Here is a 19,572-nt window from a genome sequence, read left to right as displayed (position 1 = left end):
GAAAAATTGGATCACACCTGAGACCTCTGTGGCCACATTTGTCCACGAACGAACAATTAAGGGCTGTTATGTGAATAGGGCATGAGGGTTAACGCTGGGTTCTTTGGGAAGCTGTACAGGGTTGTCTTGCCCTGGCAACCAAAAACACACTTCTTTGGTGATTATTTTTTATTTCTTGAAGTAAATAAACACAGCCGACAACTTCCTGCTTTCGCTCTCTCGCTCTGGTCGAAGTGTGCGCGCGCGCCCTTTCGCCCGTACAAGGAAATTCCGCCCTTGTTGACGTCACACAGACCCATACTCGAAAAAAACTTTACGCAACTTGCCCTGTTCTTTCTGTTTATGCTGCGTTCACACCAAGCGCAAATAGAGCGTCAAAATCGCGCCTACCGCTTCTAGTTGGACGCTTGAACATTTAATCCATTCGCGCATCCACAACAAATTGGACGTGCGTATAAATCGAGCGTTTGAAGCTAAATTGACGCACGTTCAAGGCGCTCCAGGAGAAATATGTCATAAAACACCACTCTGACTCTTTTCATTTTCATAAAAAAAATATATTAAACATTAATATCCTTGGAATATGGACTTGGAACTTAATCTTGACTGAAAGACTGAAGGACCTTGGTGTATTATTCCTTTATTGTGGTATGACAATGATGAATATTGTTGTTATTGTTCCTTTATACATTTAATTAAAAAAATTTTAAAAAAAATTACAAACTTTCCGAAACTTGTGAGAAACCGGAAAGAGTATTTTTGGCACAGAAATACTCCATCAAACATCCAACTTAATTTTTTAAACTTTGTCCATGTTTAGCATGGGAATACAAGTCTTTAACAGTTTAAAAAGCTCAGTATGCATACCTAATAGTTTTAAAAATAATGATTACAAATTATATGCAAATTATATGAACCTGCTCAAAACATTAATTTCATTCAAAACTGAACTGAGTGTGATATGTATTTATTCACCAATAGGAAGAATCTTGAGACTAACAATAGGTATATATTTGACGCAAAATAATGCAAATTATTACTTGCAAATAGTCCCAAAATGATTATTTCCCAACTAGAATTAGTCCTAGGAGTGTCATAATAGGTAAATAACAAAGACAAGAGCAAGAAACAGTGGATCATGATTTATTACATTGCCAGAAGTATGATTCAGAGAGAGAAATGTAACTAAGAAAATGGAGAGGAAAATAAATCAGTAATATCTGCAGGTGACAAGGGTTGGAAACGTCTTCTAGAGTATTTACGATTAAGATTAATGAATAGAATTTGAGAATTATAATTTATTTGTATTTACTGATTTATGTTTTTACTATTATTATTATTATTTGTTTAAAAATTATATTAAATATATGTTTATAGATCATTAGTCCACACTCCAGATCAGTGGGTGGCGGTAATGCACCCGAAAGTTGTTTGCCAACCGCCAATAAAAACAATAGAAGAAGAAGGTAAGATCAGATCCGGATGTTATTTCCATTCGTATCTAAACCGGATCGCGCTACCGTGCAATAAACATGCCGAGGATAGCGAGATATTGCGCTGTGCCTGGTTGTGAAAGAACACAGTCGCTGCATAAGCTTCCTAAGGATTCTAATATTAGGAATGAGTGGTTGAACTTTATTTTTAATGAAGTGCCAGCTCACGTGGGGAAGACATTGAGCGTTTGTTCGCGTCATTTCACCGCGGAATCGTTTGCCAATAAAACACAGGTCGAGAATGGATTTGCAGACAGAATGAGGTTAAAAAACGACGCAGTGCCTTCTCTATTGGATCCGACAGGGATGGTGCAACACACTTATGTGAGTAAAACATGTTTTGGGTACTATTGCATTGTTAAAGATAATTTGAAACTGATTATGTTAGTGTCACCATTCACAGAAAGGTCCAACTATGAAGCATGTAGCCTGTCAAACAGACACACGGCAGTTAACATCACAGGGCACGCAGCTGGCGATCAAGACCCTGGGGCCGAAATTCAGGAGCAAAGGTTTGTGTTTACACGCACTACATTTTTGATCGCACCAAGGCTGCATTTTTTTTTAATATAAAAAATACAGAAAAAACTGTCATATTGTGAAATATTATTAGACTTTTAAAATAACTCTTTTCTATGTGAATATATAGTAAAATGTCATTTATTTCTATGATCAAAGCGGTATTTTCAGCATTATTACTCCAGTTTTCAGTGTCACATGATCCTTCAGAAATCATTCTCATATGATGATCAAGAAACATTTATTTTATTATCAATGTTGAAAACAGTTTCTTTGACGAATAGAAAGTTCAAGTTGAAATGGAAACCTTTTGCAACATTGTACTATCGTTCAAAAGTTTTGGGTCAGTAAGAATACATTTTTTTGGGAAAGAACTTAAAGAATACATTTATATGTCAAGGATGCATCAAATTGATCAAAAGTGACATTATAATGTTTCAAAAGATTAGGGTAGAGTGGGGGAGAACGCAAAATATATTCCCAAAATAATCACTAGATAAAAAACCAGATATTATTTTGTTGTTGATATGGATTACGTTGACCAGAGTGATGTATAAGTTTTGACCAAAAATCTTAAACTGGTGACGTACCTGAGAGAAAACGGATTTCACGTTAAAGCTGCAGTCCGTAACTTTTTGGGGTTAAAAATGATCCTAAATAAATTTGAGCAAGTACATAACCAGTAGGGATGAAACGGTATGGAAATTTCACATCACTATTATAGTGACCCAAATTATCACGGTTATCAATATTATCACGGTTTCGTTCAAATGAATGAAAGTGTTCAAAAAGAACAGATGCACACACTGAAAACATTTCAACAAGTTTTCTGTTTGAAAATCATCAAACAACAAATAAATCAAGCAGCTCTATGCACTTTTTTAAGCTAGATTCTATTCTGTGGGATTTCCTTCCTTATGATGGCCGTTGTCAATAGCAACGCATAACGCATAAATAATAATAATTTGGTGTAAATATAATCTCTAATATTATCTCTGTAAATATATTCTCAAGCAATATTCTCATCAGTGTTCTATCAGCCATGACACAGCCATGTTTGTACGAGCCCAAACAATATCCTATTGAAATAATGCATATCCATATTTCATATGATTTGACAGTTTATTTTATTAAATATCAAGCATCCAAAAGGTGTGCATCATACCTGACACCTAGATAAACACTTTACAGCTGGTTTTATGACTGTAAGTCATTCTCTTCAAATGCTATTGAAGTTAGAAACGTGTATACAAATCTTGTATGTTACTTTAGAGACGGTCCCTAAATTCGCGAATCTCGAACGTAAAGCCAACTTTATGGCAGTCATATCAGATGCAATGTGGTTCTGCTGTGTTTGTTTGAAACTATTTTCGCTGCTGAAATGGAACAAAAATAGTCAACCATTGTATGATGAATGAATCTCCTGAGTACATTGCACGTTCATCTCTGCTTTGAGTGCAGATTTCAGCGAGTGAGAGCGCGCTCTGAACAAAACTCTGGCTAATCTGAACGCCTCTGATTATTAGAAACACGTGTGGTTGCTTATAATGCGCAACGCAATTATAATAGATGGCTTTTGAAACATGACGGTGCAAAATTAGGACCCGCTGTGTATGAAGATCGAAATGCCTCATTCTAAGGCAATAAAAACATAACGGTTCATTATGTAAGGTCTTTATACACCACTGAAAACATAGTTATGTATATTATATTGCATTTCTGTCAATAGATCCTCATAAATATTACACACTGCACCTTTAAGGTATTGAAGACTTTTTATGATCTTACATTTAAGAAAAGTAATTTGCACTTATTATTTTAGTTCTATTTGCACACATGCTTGAGCACACGTACATTGTACAGTTTGAACACATCTATTTTTGTCACAAATGCATGTGAAATGTGAAATGGTCGTACTGTCGAGCTCTGAATGTGACTTTTGTGTGTGTGTGTGTGTGTGTGTGTGTGTGTGTGTGTGTGTGTGTGTGTGTGTGTGTGTTACTGGTTTATTGGTTGTATTTTTAAACTTAATTTCACATATAGGCTTGTTTTTAAGTCTTGAAGTTCATGTTTTTAGTATATATGTAGAATTGTTTTGTTTGTTTTTTTTACTGAAAATTGTGGTCTTTTTTGTAGGAACACAGACGCCGGTGTCATGTAAATGTGAAGGTGTTTCAACCACTACATCTGGGGACACTTTCACACCTTTGACGGATTTTAGGCCAGCAAAAAAAGCTCGTCTAGAACTGGAGGAGGAGGAAAGTGTGACCTCTGAGGCCTTTGATAGTCAGGACACAACATGCGAGTCAGCTGAGTCTGTCACAGAGTCATCGCAACGTCCGTGAGTGAATGGTATCTTCTTTATTCTCTTGTTATAGCCTTGTTATAGTTTAAGACATAATTAGTAATAGTTTTTTCTCTTTCATTTGAAGATGTACGTCGATAGAGAAGGATGCAAAATACATTGTATTTGAAAAGTGCCTCCTGCAACTTTTTGAAACCTGCCCAGTGTGCACGAGATGCTGTGATGTTCGGGCTCGGAGAAAAGGGACTTTTGTTGCAGTTGATCAATTGTGTCCACATTGTCACTACTTTAGAAAATGGCAAAGCCAACCTGTTGTTGGCAGCACACCTTTGGGCAACCTCCAGTTATCTGCTGCTGTATACTTCACTGGTGCGTCCTTCTTCAAATTACAAAAGGTATTTTAAAAGGTAATGCTGAAATTCAATAATGTAACTAAAAATTGAAAATTAGCCCATGATTTACTCTCCCTCAAGCCATCCTAGGTGTATATGACTTTCTTCTTTCAGACGAATACAATCAGAGTTATATAAAAAAATGTCCTGGCTCTTCCAAGCTTTATAATGGCAGTAAATGGCAGCCCAAAATTAAGATCAAAAAAGAGCATCCATCCATTATAAAAGTGCTCCACACGGCTCCAGGGTTTAATAATAGAGGTCTTCTGAAGCAAAGACATGCGTTTGTGTAGGAGAAATATCCATATTTAACACATTATGAAGTAAAATATCTAGCTTCCTACTAATATCTAATAACTTCCTAATATCTAGCCGCCTTCCGTATTCAATTTGCGCAGCAAGTGTAACGCCTCTCGCAGTTCAAAAGCCTTACCGACGTCATCGCGTTAGTTACGCTTTTCCGTTAGTTGAATACGGAAGGTGGTCCGCCGGAAGCAAGATATTTAACTTTAATGTTAAATATGTTTATATTTGTTAAAGGTAGGGTAGGTAAGAATGATCTAAACTTTTTTTCCAAATTTGTTTAAACTTTCTTTATATATCAATAAATAATTAAAATGTAAGTACTCTGAAAAAGAAAGTAAGAAAATTTAGTGTCTGTAGACCTCTCACGACTGTTTTAAAGACAGCTCATTATTTCCATTCACTCCACCTTCTCCCTTCTGGGCTCTTTCCAAAGCCACGCCAAAACACATGAACACGCCACGCCGACAACGATCAGCTCAGCTGGAAGACGCATTATTTACCTGAGACGAGCGGAGAAGAAGTGCATGTAGTGACATCATGTCAGAATCACATGTAATAAAAAATCTAACTTTATCATTATGAATATAAACAAATAAGATGTATTTTAGTACTCACTCTCAAGCTAGAATAACGATACTGGTAAAGTTTAAAATACACACAGAACACAGTGTCTACGACACACACAGATACAAGATAAAAACATCAGTAAACATAGGTAGAGAATATAAAAACAAACCGCGGAAATAAACGTGCAGGTAAAGTTCCCGGTGAACATGGTAAAAGAGTTTAGACAGAGGGTAACGTTAGTAGCTAAAGCTAACTTAGTTCTAAAAAAAGTTCCTGGATGCGGTGTACTAGCTTTTACACATGCATTTTGTTATCTAAAGTTACATTTAGTGAAATTCAACACGACAGCGATCAACTTGAGCTAAGCATATTGAGTATTTATCATTTCTACTAATGGCTCGCTAAGTGTATAACATTGTAACTTTTTGCTAAGTAATGTTATGTTAGCTATATTAGGCAGCTACGTGTGCTAGTGAGACATGCTTCATGAAAACATAAACCAAAAAAATGTATAATCAAAGTGAAAGTTTACCTGTCCAGCAGAAATACAGCCTCTTGAACTCCTCAAATCAAACGTGTGCGCGCATGTGGGCAGATCCTGTAGCAAAAGCGGCGGTAGCCATGGTAGCGAGAGAGAGTGACAGTCGCCCAAGCCAATCACTTGTTTGGTCCCGGACGAAAATAATAAGCAGTGTTTATTGCAGATTAAAAAGTCTAGAGTAACTCGATTTTTATACTCTCTTTTTCAGAGTACTTACATTTTAATTATGTATTGACATATAAAGAAAGTTTAAACAAATTTGGACAAAAGTGTTTTAGATCATTCTTACCTACCCTACCTTTAAAGGAAATGTATGTAAGATTGTGGCCAAAACTGGTACTGCAATCACTTTCAAATTACTGTAGAGCGGTGTATCCCCCTGACTCGAGGTTGTCAGATAGGCAGCAGGAACGTAGGCTGCTACAAGGAGCTTCCAATGGCAAGTGACGAGTCCTACACAGTACTTTTTTTTTATTATTGTCACAACGTTTTTCTGATTCATAACGAGGTCTTTTAGGTTTCGTAAAGTTCAACATTTTTTATCCAAAAAGTTTGTAGCTGCAGCTGTGGTAACTAGTGCAGAGCTGGCAACCCGGATGCCGAAACACTACTGACTTCATGATTGGTAGACAGGTGGAGGGTGGCGCTTCAGGCCAAAACACAACATATCAACATCAGTTGAGGGCTGCAACTTCACTTTTAAAAAACAATATCCTAGCCGGCTACCGTTGTCAGTGATATAAGTATCTGAAATGAACATGATTTCTTAATGTCTACTGACATATCAGGGCCATTTTATGATGAATTGAAATACATTTCTTACATACAGTTCCTTTAAATATGGATATTTTACACACACAAACCCATCGATTTGCTTCAGAAGGCCTTTATTAACCCCTGGAGACGTGTGGAGCACTTTTATAATGGACGGATGCACTTTTATGGACTTCAAATTTTGGGTTGCCATTATAAAGCTTGGAAGCTTATTTTTTTATATAACTCTGACTGTATTCGTCTGAAAGAAGAATGTCTTATACACCTAGGAGGGCTGAGAGATGAGTTAATCATGGGCTAATTTAAATGTTCCTTTTTAAAGGATTTATTACAACAATTTTTTGTATATGGCTTTTAGGTATTCAACGCAATGCATGTGAAGATGATTACACACAGCACTTTTCAAAAGCATGCCAGCATGTATCTGGAACCTGCTATAATCTACACGTGGAAGAAAGAACAAGAAGAAGTCTTGCGGCAGCTGAGCCACGGGGACAAAGTGAAAGCCGGTGGTGGTATGAGAGCGGACTCACCAGGTAAAAGAAGAATTAGGTTAGCTTTTACTTAGTTTTTTTAATCGTATCATTTATTATAACCAGATGTATATGTGGTCACACATATGAATATCTTTTAGGCCACTCAGAAAAGTACGGTACCTATACCTTAATGGACCTTGAGAGCAACACCATATTGGACATACAGCTAGTGCAGGTGAGTACCAATACAGCAATAAAACAAATTAAACTGCACTAACTACATATAATATGCGGTGCCTGTATGCACTTTTATTTATGTTGGGTTTTACTTTATTATTTTCCTTTTTTTGTGCATATTTCTAAAACTAGAGCAATGAGGTAGCAGGGAGTTCCCATATGGAAAAGGAGGGACTAAAAAGAAGTCTTGAACATCTGGAGGCACACGGTGTGAAGCTTGAATGCGTTGTTACAGATCGCCACCCACAGATCCAAACATTTTTGAGGGAGCTCAACATAACACAGTTCTACGACGTCTGGCATCTTCAGAAAGGTGCCTTTTCCCCTTGATTTATACATTTCGACTTTTACTCATAATTCCTTTATGTTGAATGATGTGATTATTTCCAGACCACCCTTGACATTGTAATTATTTTATTCAGGCTTGTCTAAGAAGTTGGAAAGAATCAGCAAAGATAAGGACTGTGAAGTAGTGAAAAAGTGGCAACAGAGCATAAAACATCATGTCTACTGGACCGCAGCTTCTTCACAAACACATGTGGAGCGAGCAGCAAAATGGAAGTCCCTGGTGAACCATATTCAAGACATTCACACGCATGACGACCCATCATACCCACAGTGTGACCATGAAATCCGTCAATCAACTTATCGCAGAAAATGGTTCCAACCAGGTGTCCACATTATATTTATTTGTTTTAATATTTTTTCAAATATACCAAATACACCGTTCAGGTGTAACATTATGACCACTGACAGGTGAAGTGAATAACACAGATTATCTCTTCATCTCTGCACCTGTTAGTGGGTGGGATATATTAGGCAGCAAGTGAACATTTTGTCCTCAAAGTTGATGTGTTAGAAGCAGGAAAAATGGGCAAGCGTAAGGATTTAAAGGGATTTAAAGGGTTAGTTTACCCAAAAAGGAAAATTCTTTCCATTAATGACTCACCCCAATGTCGTTCATCCTCGGAACACAGTTTAAGATATTTTAGATTTAGTCCGAGGGCTTTCAGTCCTTTGAATGTAAGTCTAAGCACACTTTGCTGTCCACGTCCAGAAAGGTAATGAAAACATCATCAAAGTAGTCTGGTGCGATAGCAGGGGTGCGATAGCAGATACCAGATAACACGTCACAGCGTCTTACGTCAGCAGCGTCACTGTGGCGCGTGAGCGCGGATTCAAACTAAACCGGAAGAGAAGATAATGCTTAATAAAGTCTTAGTTTTTGTTATTTTTGGACCAAAATGTATTGTCGACGCTTCAAAAGAGTCTAACTAACCAAATGATGTCACATATGGACTACTTTGATGATGTTTTCATTACCTTTCTGGTTAGTGCTTAGACTTACATTCACAGGACTGAAAGCCCTCGGACTAAATCTAAAATATCTTAAACTGTGTTCCGAGGATGAACTGGTGGCTGTGGCTCTTTCAGTAGATAATGTGTCCTGCCACAAAGCAAAAACGGTTCTGGAATGGTTTGAGGAGCACAACAACTAGTTTGAGGTGTTGACTTGTCCTCCAGATTCCCCAGATCTCAATCCAGTCACGCATCTGTGGGGTGTGCTGAACAAACAAGTCCGATCCATGGAGGACCCACCTCGCAACTTGCTGGACTTAAAGGATCTGCTGCTAAGATCTTGGTGCCAGATACCACAGCACACCTTCAGGGGTCTAGTGGAGTCCATGCCTCAACGGGTCAGGACTGTTTTGGCAGCAAAAGGGAGACCAACACAATATTAGTTTATAATGTTATGCCTGATCGATGTATATTGTTTAACATTTCTAAATCTACAGAAAAATGTAACATTCTAAAACATTTTTACACAATTGTAATTGTTTGTTATTTGGTTACAGGAAGCAAAGCACTGTATGCCGTTGAAAAGATTCTTACAAATAAGAGAATGATGAACGATATCAAGAAACTCAGCCCTGACTTTCAAACTTCATCTTTGGAATCTTTTCACAGCGTCACTTTACGTTTTGTGTCAAAAAACATGGTTTATCCTTACCTCGGAAAGTTGTGCAGGTGTGTTTGAGATTAATATAATGATTACAACCTCTATGAAGATGTCTTTAAAACCTTTTGTATATCTGTTTTGTTGTCTGTATTTCAGAATTTATTTGGCAGGTATGCATTTCAACGAGAACTCCAGTCGTTCTCGGGTTAAAACATCGACTGGAAAGCCAAAGTGTAGGCTTTTGTTTCCCAAAGCCAAAAAGGGAGGATACTCCATGAGGTCATTAAAATCACAGGCAACATATTGTAAGTTAAACAAATGTATTAATGTTCACAATAAAGTAACTAATTCTTTTTTTTTACCATACATAATATCTATTGTGCAATTATATTTTTACAGGCTATGTCATCAATCTGATGACATTCCTTTTTGAAAAGGTAATCCCAGACCCTCTTCCCTACATGGAGGAGATCCACAAAATCAAGGTCCCTGAAACTGCCCAGTATGACAGACCCTTCATGGAGGAAGCCAGCGCAAGGCATGTCTCGCGGCTCAGTCAAGCCAGAGGAGCTGTAAATCCCACGTAGCTGCCTCCGGCATCAGGAAACTCTTGGCCTATGCGCAGGACAACACAAGACGGGATAACAACCCTGATGTTCCTGACCAGATACCCCAGCACCAGCTCACAAAGCTCCTGTACATTAAGTGCCTGTAGCGCCTAATGTGAAAGACATTGATAAAGTCAGACAAATTGCTTTATCTGCTGTTTTTGTGAATTAAGGACAATTGTAATTATATCTATTTTATTGATTTGTAATAATAAAAAAAAAACATTCAAGCTGTTCGTGTTAAAATAGTGTTTTCATTTAAACATACTATTGTATGAAATTGACTTAAATTCAATTCTAATGTAATGACTGCTTTACAAAATACTTATTTTATTACAAACTGAATTATATAGACTTTAGTGAAATCTCAAGGGGCCATACTCAGCTCTGTAAACATTAAAGGTTAGTTCACTCAAAAATGAAAATTGTCATTAATTCCTCACCCTCATGTCGTTCCAAACCCATAAGACCTTTGTTCATCTTCTGAACACAAATTAAGATATTTTGATGAAACTGAGAGCTCTCTGATCCCTCAATATACAGCAATATAATTACCACTTTAAAAGCCCAGAAAGGTAGTAAAAACATAGTTAAAATAGTCCATGTGACTCCAGTGGTGAGTGGTGTGCGATCCACAAATCGGAGAGTTAAACTGAAGAATATCTTGTGTTTTTCTGTAGGTGATCGTGTCTGACTTGAACTAAGATGATTGCCTTTGGTCAGACAAAATGTGACAATTTTTGAATTCCACTGTCAGGTTTGGTTGGCAGTGAAAAAAGGGAGGTGCCAAAAAAGAGTATTTTATGTTGCCTACTCTGAGTGTTAAGTCTAGCAAACATGGTGTTATTGGTTTACACTACAATCATCAGATAGGATGTATCAAATTAACTTGTTACTTTGAGGTGTGGGCATAATAATATAATCTGAAGAGGATACATTTATAAATAGTAACCAATACAAAATGCTCCCACTGGAAGATCTTGGACTGAGCTATGATTAACATTCCCATTTCAAGTAATTTTAATGTTCACAAATTCAGAAGAAATGGCTTTCAGAGGAAATACTTTCTAAGCACTCAGTATTAATAAATAACTATAATAATAATAATTCTGTTCTAAATTGTTGTTATAGTTCCCATTATTATCACATACAAACTTTAATTAAAATCTTTCTCAACAAAAAGACAATAAGAAAGAACTGCTCTGAGGGTACATTTATTCAACATCTCAGGCATTTACATAAAAAAGAGATCCTTCACAGTATAGGGCATTTTATAGACATTAAATCAAACTGGATTGTAAAAATGAAAGTACAAAATTGAACAATTTACATTGACATACAAAAACAATTAGTTCACATTTCTTTCAGAAAAATGTTAGGATGAGGTTCAGTGCAAATCCCTACAGCCAGCAAACGGTGATGTCCTTATGTTCCACTTCTAGTTTACACACACGTTTGACTGAAAGGATTGGTGTTGAGGAGTGTTTAACTTGCTGTCAAACTGGTTCTGAATAAACAGATAAAAAAGAAAAGTTGTAAATGGATTTACGGCTTGTAAATTTCACAAATAACTACAAAGAAACATCAAGACATTTAAATAAGTGAGACATTTTAAAGTAGAAAGACTGAAATTGAATTTTAATGTAAAATATACTATAATATTTCTTCAGGGTTCTGTCACTTCGATCTAGTTAGGGGCTCTGAAACCCTACTGTACATGTTAAAATTTCTAAGGATCAGCATTCTCCTCTAAAACTGATTGGGCAGACCAAACCGTAAGTCGTAGAGACTTGAAACTTTGAGGGCTCATGTGAAAAAGATAACTACGTTGGGCTGAAACTAGCAAAAAACACTGGCGTCGCTCCTAATGCCACTGTATGATAGGCCGGGTGTATGATAGGGCCCCTAAACCGTTAGGTGTAGGCTCAAGTGTCTAATATCGTTGGAATCCTTGGCTCAAGGTAGACAAAATGAATGCTTCGATTTAGCTTTTTGTTCTGGAGAAAGTTTTGGGTATTTTGGGTTTTTTGAAAAACTTTTGTCCTAGGCTTTTGGCCCGATCGGAACCAAACCAGTGAAGCAAGATTCTCTAGAGTCTGATTGTCAATAATTATTAAAAAGAAGTTCAAATTTTGATTCACGTTCTCTAAGGGCTGCCAAAACATTCGACGTGGGAGGAGCCACTTTTAGTAATATGGCTATAACTCGTGAACGGAATGAGATATTTTCACCAAAGTCTAAGTCTGATTGACTTGAAAATTGGCATGCAGTGTCTACGTCAAAGGTGCTAAGACTGCTTTTGAGGACATTTGTGTATCTGGAAAAATGCGGCCGGCGACGGGCAATTAAGTTTGAGCAGCTTTCAGACAAGGTAACAGAGGCCAATCAATACGAAACTCACTGGGCCTGTTTGACTCACGGCCTAGAGAATTTGAAAGAAATCAGCCACCAGGGGGCGCCTTTGCATTTTTCACATGCTTAAAGGATGTATACCACATGTTTTTTTGGCACACGCCCACAACATTCATATTGCATGGTAGAGCTCCTCATGCTGAGCAGCTTTGCCTCACAGGGGTGTCCAACCCTGGTCCTGGAGAGCTACCACCCTGAAGATTTTAGCTCCAACCTCAATCAAACACACCTGAACCAGCTAATTATGGTGTCCAGGGTGCTAGATAATTACAGACAGGTGTGTTGGAGCAGGGATGGAACTGAAATCTGCAGGACGGTAGCTCTCCTAGTAGCTCTCTAGGATCAACACTGTCAATCGAATGGTCCCTTAATATTGGACATTATTTCAAAAACCAACTTTCGGTAACTAGTCCTAGGTTTTTGGCCCAACATCAATAAAACTGGTGCTTGTTACAGTACAGTGTCCCCATCATTACACTGGGGCATTAGGACCAACACAGACCACAGGGTGAGCACGCCCTGCTGGCCTTGCTAACACCTCTTCCAGCAGCTACCTAGTTTTCCCAGTTGGTCTCCCATTCAGGTACTGACCAAGCTCAAACCTGCTAAGCTTCAGTGGGAAACTAGTCTTGGGCTACAGGGTGATATGGCTGCTGACAACAAGAATAAACACAAACAGTCCCGAACCCCTCATATGACTGGCTCAAACAAAAATCTGTGCTCATGCCCATGTACCCATGATGAGCAATGATGGCAACCTGCAGGCATGTACCAGCCAGACAACTGCCATTGAGGTTAATGGATGTTTTTGGATTGGGATGCTGGCATGCTGGTGTCCCTATCGGGCCTTCATAGCTAGCTTAATCAGCAGGCTTCCCTTTGTCAACCAGATTAATCAGAAAGACTATTTTTTTGCTAGCCAATCTGGACCAGAGTGGAAGTCTAAGCAGTAGGCCTCCCTGCGACAAACAGTATTTTGACTCACTTTTGGCGTAATAACTTTTTTGATCCCTGTCAGAAAGCCTCCAAAGTAGTGTGGCCCATCTGCTTCTGCTGCTTCAGCTTCCTCTGAAGACGAATATCTCACAAAGCCCACACCCTTTGGCCATCCTGACGACTTGTCGATCGTGATCTGTTCATTGAGAAAAGTCTACAAATTACAAGAGCAGCAAACACATTTGAACATTACAAATTAAGATCAGCAAAGATACACGGTCATCAAGAGAAGGGCGGCAAAGTATGCTACACACTCTAAAAAATGTTGGGTTAAAAACAACCCAATTTTTTGCCATTGTGGCAACCCAGCACTGGGTCAAAAATAGACAAGGCCCAGCGCTAGGTGTCACATCGTGGCTGTAATGAAACGCATGATGAAGGAGATTCGGTGAAATAAACAATACATCCACAGAGAATACTCAGGAGAACACAACCATAAAACATACAGTGCACAGAACGAAGGAAACTCATGGCTTCAATACAAGGAACAAGAAATCGACAAGAATGGATACGGGTGTGAGTGACTTATTAACAATCAAGGAAACTAACGACAAGCTCAGGCAGACAAAACAGGAACAGAACACAGTGAAATGAAAACAAAACTGAACATACACGTTACACTAGGTTGTTTTGACCCAGCTGGTTGGGTTTAATGTTTGACCCTACATACTGAGCGTTTTTTTAAACTAAACTATAAAACTCAGCTAGTTTTAACTATTTGTGTTTTAATGCAATATATAGCCGAATGTCAAATAATGCTGTTCTCATTTACATATTTTCTACAGTGAATGACTACATGTTTCCACGGGTCTTAAAGGGTCTTAATTTGACCTTCCACAATTAAAAAAATATATTAAATTGGAGAAGAAAGTTCAATATCATGGCATTCAATTATGGCCTTATGATTTCTGCGATGCAGAAAACCTGGACAGAATTGCAGAATCCATTCATAAAAATTTAATTCACTGTATAATGTCATGGAGTTTGTCAAATTTTGGATAAATAAATCTAAAGTAGGTCAGTGCACTTAAAGGGACAGTTGACCCAAAAAATTATTTACTCGCCCTAGTGTCGTTCCAAACCCGTAAGACTTTCGTTCATCATATAAATCGATTTGAAAATGTGGAATACACCAATTGATTCATATTGATTAGTTTTACAATCTCTTTATTAACGTTGTAAAGCATCAAAGTGGTAGTTGCTTAGACTATCAATAGAGGGACAGAAACATTTCTGATTTCATTAAAAATATCTTCATTTGTGTTCCGAAGATGAGCAAAAGTCAATCAAATTTTATTTAACCATTAAAGCAGTCCAGAAAAAAGAAAAAAGAAAAGCAACATATTCCATAAACATCCGTACAAATTCAAAATATCCTTAGATCAAGATACATTTACTTGACATGCAAAATTAAAAAATAAAGTCTACTTAAGTTTTCTGAGAAATTGAAAAAATTAGGTGAGTTTATGCTTTTAGGTGAGTTTATGCTATTAAGTATCTGTCATGAACATTACTTACTGTACATTTGAATTAAGTTGATTTTTATGAACCCATTGGCAGATATTTGTTCTTGTTTTAATCCTAAAATAATTTTTACAAGATGTCTTATCTCAAACTTTAAAGGTATTTTTTGTAAAATTAATTAAAAAGTTATGGAGATCTTTCAAACTTTGAAGTGTCACTAATACAACTCATTGTGTGCTTACTTAGACATTTACAAGTAGAGAACATATTGATGTGCTGTGTTCATTTTCTTTATTTGGTCTTAAAAGGTTTTTAAAAAGGTTTTAAATTTACCTTGTTTAAACCTACAGATTTAACCAACTGTATGAAAAGTTGCTGGAATTGTCGCTATAGACGCTTTTCTGGGGGGAAAAGTCACTAATCTAGCAACAAAGTTACTAAATTGGCAACATTTGATAGTAACAAAGGAATGCAAGGAAACAAGGAGACAAACCTGGCAGTAAATACACAACAACCGACAATAAAAAGAAGAAGCCTAATAACTAACAAGACAGCTGGGAACAATAAAGACTAATCATACTACAAAATAAAAATCACAAATAATAGAGACAGAATTGATATAGATTCTGTAGGGGCATACATTTGGCCATGTAACATATCTGCCCTGTTAAAAGTGCCCGAGTACTTACATCAGATTCTGTAATTGTCCCAAACTTTTGAAAGTAGTTGTAAAAGTCACTGTTGGTCAAAAGTGGATTGAGATCTGTGACAACAATCCCATGGTCCTATGAAGACAGGTAGACAAGATGACATCAATCAAATTGCATACTTTCATCCATCCATTTTCCAAACCCCTTATGTGCATGTATAACATTATGCTGGAGCCTATATACCAGCATCATGCAAAATATTAAACTTAACACTGAATGTCAATGAAAGTCAAGTGGCACTCAGATAACGTCCTTGTTACCAGACAGGTATCATTGATATAGCTGTCCTAAATGATCACCTATATATCACCCATATATAGCCTGTAACCTGACAACTTCAAAACAAATGTGATTGTGGTATGTTGCTTTTTTTTTTATTTGTATAAGATAAAGGCTCTTTCTGCCTGTCAATCATTTTGCACACTCAAAATTTGGGAGTTGTTGATGCATTTTGGATTATTCTGTTAGGATATTTTGTGGATTATTTATGCCTACACTGCAAAAAATGCTTTTCTTACTTAGTATTTTTTGTGTTGTTTCCAGTCCAAATATCTAAAAATGCTTACATGTAAGAAGCATTTAGAGAAGCAAAAGTCGTTGCCTTGTTTTGGGAAAAAAATAACTCTTGAGTGAGTTTCTGCTTAAAATAAGCAAAATAATCTGACAATGGGGTGTTTTCTGATTGAATAAAGATAATTTTTCTTACCCCACTGTCAGATTATTTTGCTTATTATAAGCAAAAACTCACTTAATTTTGAGTTATTTTCCCCCAAAACAAGAAAAAAAAAATTTCTTGTCTAGTAAACGCGTCTTGTTTTAAGAATTTTTAGATGTTTGGACTAGAAACAAGACAAAAATACTAAGTAAGAAAAGCATTTTTGCAGTGTAGTTTAGTACTGTTGAGTTAATTTTATAATTAACAGAAATTCCGAAATAATTCCGAAATAATAACAAATTATATAGAACTATTTAATATTATTGAGTGTCACGCTAAGTTTTAATGTGGTAAGTGTTCTCATAAAGGTAAAAATGGCACTGCAAATCAATTAATTTTTAACAGTTGGTCATCTTACCCATTCTCCACATCTTAGAAACTCCTTATATTCTTCTGGAAGACAGATGTATGAACGTTTTGTGGATCCCATTGTAAAACTCTTTATACAGAATGCGTACGATAAAACAATGACTGGGGAAACGAAAGCTTATTAACTGATGAACCATAAAACAAGCAATTATTTAAAAAACTAAAATAAAACAGTTTATTAACCAACTAAAAACAGATGCAGAAAATGTAAAACTATTGGAAAAAGGCTAAATTACAAGAGGAAAAGAAACTCAGACTATACACCTGTCGTCCTCAAGTGTTGTTTGAATGGTGTGATTTTGGGAGCCAAATGAACCAAAGTAGCTCCTTTATAAGGTGGAAGTCCAGACGGATATAAGAAACTCCTCCCACAGAATCATCTGGCTGGAATGTGACACAATTCTTCAGAATTTAGGCTTACAGGTTTAGACAAAACCTCCCCCACTGCTTAGCTTTACTACCGTATATTGTACACTGTAAAAGGTTATCACATTTGACATATTTTTGTTGAAATAACTGTTTATTCATAGTTTAGGCCCCACGTTATATTAGGTGGCCTTAACTACTATGTACTTACATCAAAATATAAGTACAATGAACTTATTGTGTTCATATTGTATTGCAAAACACTTTTGCTGATATTAAAGTGAAGGATAGGTGTGGTGGTATAGGTAAGTTTAAGGGTAGTTACGGACAGGTGTGGTGGTATGGGTAAGTTTAAGGGTAGAGTTAGGGACAGGTGTGGTGGTATGGGTAAGTTTAAGGGTATACAGTTAGGGACAGGAGTGGTGGTATGGGTAAGTTTAAGGGTAAAGTTAGGGACAGGTGTGGTGGTATGGGTAAGTTTAAGGGTATACAGTTAGGGACAGGTGTGGTGGTATGGGTAAGTTTAAGGGTAAAGTTAGGGACAGGTGTGGTGGTATGGGTAAGTTTAAGGGTAGTTACGGACATGAGTGGTGGTATGGGTAAGTTTAAGGGTATACAGTTAGGGACAGGTGTGGTGGTATGGGTAAGTTTAAGGGTAGTTACGGACAGGAGTGGTGGTATGGGTAAGTTTAAGGGTATACAGTTAGGGACAGGTGTGGTGTTATGGGTAAGTTTAAGGGTAAAGTTAGGGACAGGAGTGGTGGTATGGGTAAGTTTAAGGGTAAATTAGGGACAGGTGTGGTGGTATGGGTAAGTTTAAGAGTAGTTACGGACAGGTGTGGTGGTATGGGTAAGTTTAAGGGTAGAGTTAGGGACAGGTGTGGTGGTATGGGTAAGTTTAAGGGTAAAGTTAGGGACAGGTGTGGTGGTATGGGTAAGTTTAAGGGTATACAGTTGGGGACAGGTGTGGTGGTATGGGTAAGTTTAAGGGTAAAGTTATGGACAGGTGTGGTGGTATGGGTAAGTTTAAGGGTAAAGTTAGGGACAGGTGTGGTGGTATGGGTAAGTTTAAGGGTAGTTAGGGACAGGTGTGGTGGTATGGGTAAGTTGTAGTTAGGGACAGGTGTGGTGTATGGGTAAGTTTAAGGGTAGAGTTAGGGACAGGTGTGGTGGTGTGGGTAAGTTTAAGGGTAGTTAGGGACAGGTGTGGTTTATGGGTAAGTTTAAGGGTAGAGTTAGGGACAGGTGTGGTGTATGGGTAAGTTTAAGGGTAGAGTTCGGGACAGGTGTGGTGGTATGGGTAAGTTTAAGGGTAGTTAGGGACAGGTGTGGTGGTATGGGTAAGTTTATGGGTAGGGTTAGGGACAGGTGTGGTGGTATGGGTAAGTTTAAGGGTAGAGTTAGGGACAGGTGTGGTGGTATGGGTAAGTTTAAGGGTAAAGATAGGGACAGGTGTGGTGGTATGGGTAAGTTTAAGGGTAAAGATAGGGACAGGTGTGGTGGTATGGGTAAGTTTAAGGGTAAAGATAGGGACAGGTGTGGTGGTATGGGTAAGTTTAAGGGTAAAGTTAGGGACAGGTGTGGTGGTATGGGTATGGGTAAGTTGTAGTTAGGGACAGGTGTGGTGTATGGGTAAGTTTAAGGGTAGAGTTAGGGACAGGTGTGGTGTATGGGTAAGTTTAAGGGTAGAGTTAGGGACAGGTGTGGTGTATGGGTAAGTTTAAGGGTAGAGTTAGGGACAGGTGTGGTGGTATGGGTAAGTTTAAGGGTATACAGTTGGGGACAGGTGTGGTGGTATGGGTAAGTTTAAGGGTAAAGTTATGGACAGGTGTGGTGGTATGGGTAAGTTTAAGGGTAAAGTTAGGGACAGGTGTGGTGGTATGGGTAAGTTTAAGGGTAGTTAGGGACAGGTGTGGTGGTATGGGTAAGTTGTAGTTAGGGACAGGTGTGGTGTATGGGTAAGTTTAAGGGTAGAGTTAGGGACAGGTGTGGTGTATGGGTAAGTTTAAGGGTAGAGTTAGGGACAGGTGTGGTGTATGGGTAAGTTTAAGGGTAGAGTTAGGGACAGGTGTGGTGGTATGGGTAAGTTTAAGGGTAGTTAGGGACAGGTGTGGTTTATGGGTAAGTTTAAGGGTAGAGTTAGGGACAGGTGTGGTGTATGGGTAAGTTTAAGGGTAGAGTTAGGGACAGGTGTGGTGGTATGGGTAAGTTTAAGGGTAGTTAGGGACAGGTGTGGTGGTATGGGTAAGTTTATGGGTAGGGTTAGGGACAGGTGTGGTGGTATGGGTAAGTTTAAGGGTAGAGTTAGGGACAGGTGTGGTGGTATGGGTAAGTTTAAGGGTAAAGATAGGGACAGGTGTGG

The 19,572-nt window shown here is 37.8% G+C and overlaps 2 protein-coding genes across 2 annotated transcripts; one reads left to right on the top strand and one right to left on the bottom strand.

Annotated features, from left to right (window-relative positions):
- Positions 1-1,440: 1,440 nt before the first annotated feature.
- On the top strand, positions 1,441-11,352 carry LOC307125866 (uncharacterized protein). Its single transcript, XM_079816057.1, has 11 exons — positions 1,441-1,817; positions 1,897-2,005; positions 4,149-4,353; positions 4,445-4,712; positions 7,256-7,433; positions 7,532-7,608; positions 7,743-7,923; positions 8,033-8,281; positions 9,467-9,638; positions 9,727-9,875; positions 9,970-11,352. The coding sequence occupies exons 1-11, from the start codon at positions 1,533-1,535 to the stop codon at positions 10,155-10,157; spliced, it is 2,061 nt and encodes a 686-aa protein (XP_079672183.1). The 5' UTR covers positions 1,441-1,532; the 3' UTR covers positions 10,158-11,352.
- A 25-nt stretch (positions 11,353-11,377) lies between these two features.
- On the bottom strand, positions 11,378-17,152 carry LOC307131988 (heterogeneous nuclear ribonucleoprotein A0). The gene is made up of 4 exons (XM_079826122.1): positions 16,834-17,152; positions 15,740-15,835; positions 13,576-13,722; positions 11,378-11,685 (listed from the first exon to the last, which is right to left on the bottom strand). Exons 1-4 carry the CDS (start codon positions 16,903-16,905, stop codon positions 11,617-11,619), a joined length of 384 nt encoding a protein of 127 aa, XP_079682248.1. The 5' UTR covers positions 16,906-17,152; the 3' UTR covers positions 11,378-11,616.
- Between the last annotated feature and the right edge of the window lie 2,420 nt (positions 17,153-19,572).

This window comes from Gobio gobio (assembly GCF_949357685.1).
Source record: "Gobio gobio genome assembly, chromosome: 1".
In the NCBI taxonomy this organism is placed as follows: domain Eukaryota; kingdom Metazoa; phylum Chordata; class Actinopteri; order Cypriniformes; family Gobionidae; genus Gobio; species Gobio gobio.
Note: the sequence above shows the minus strand (reverse complement) of the source record. Positions and strands in the feature narration are given on the sequence as shown.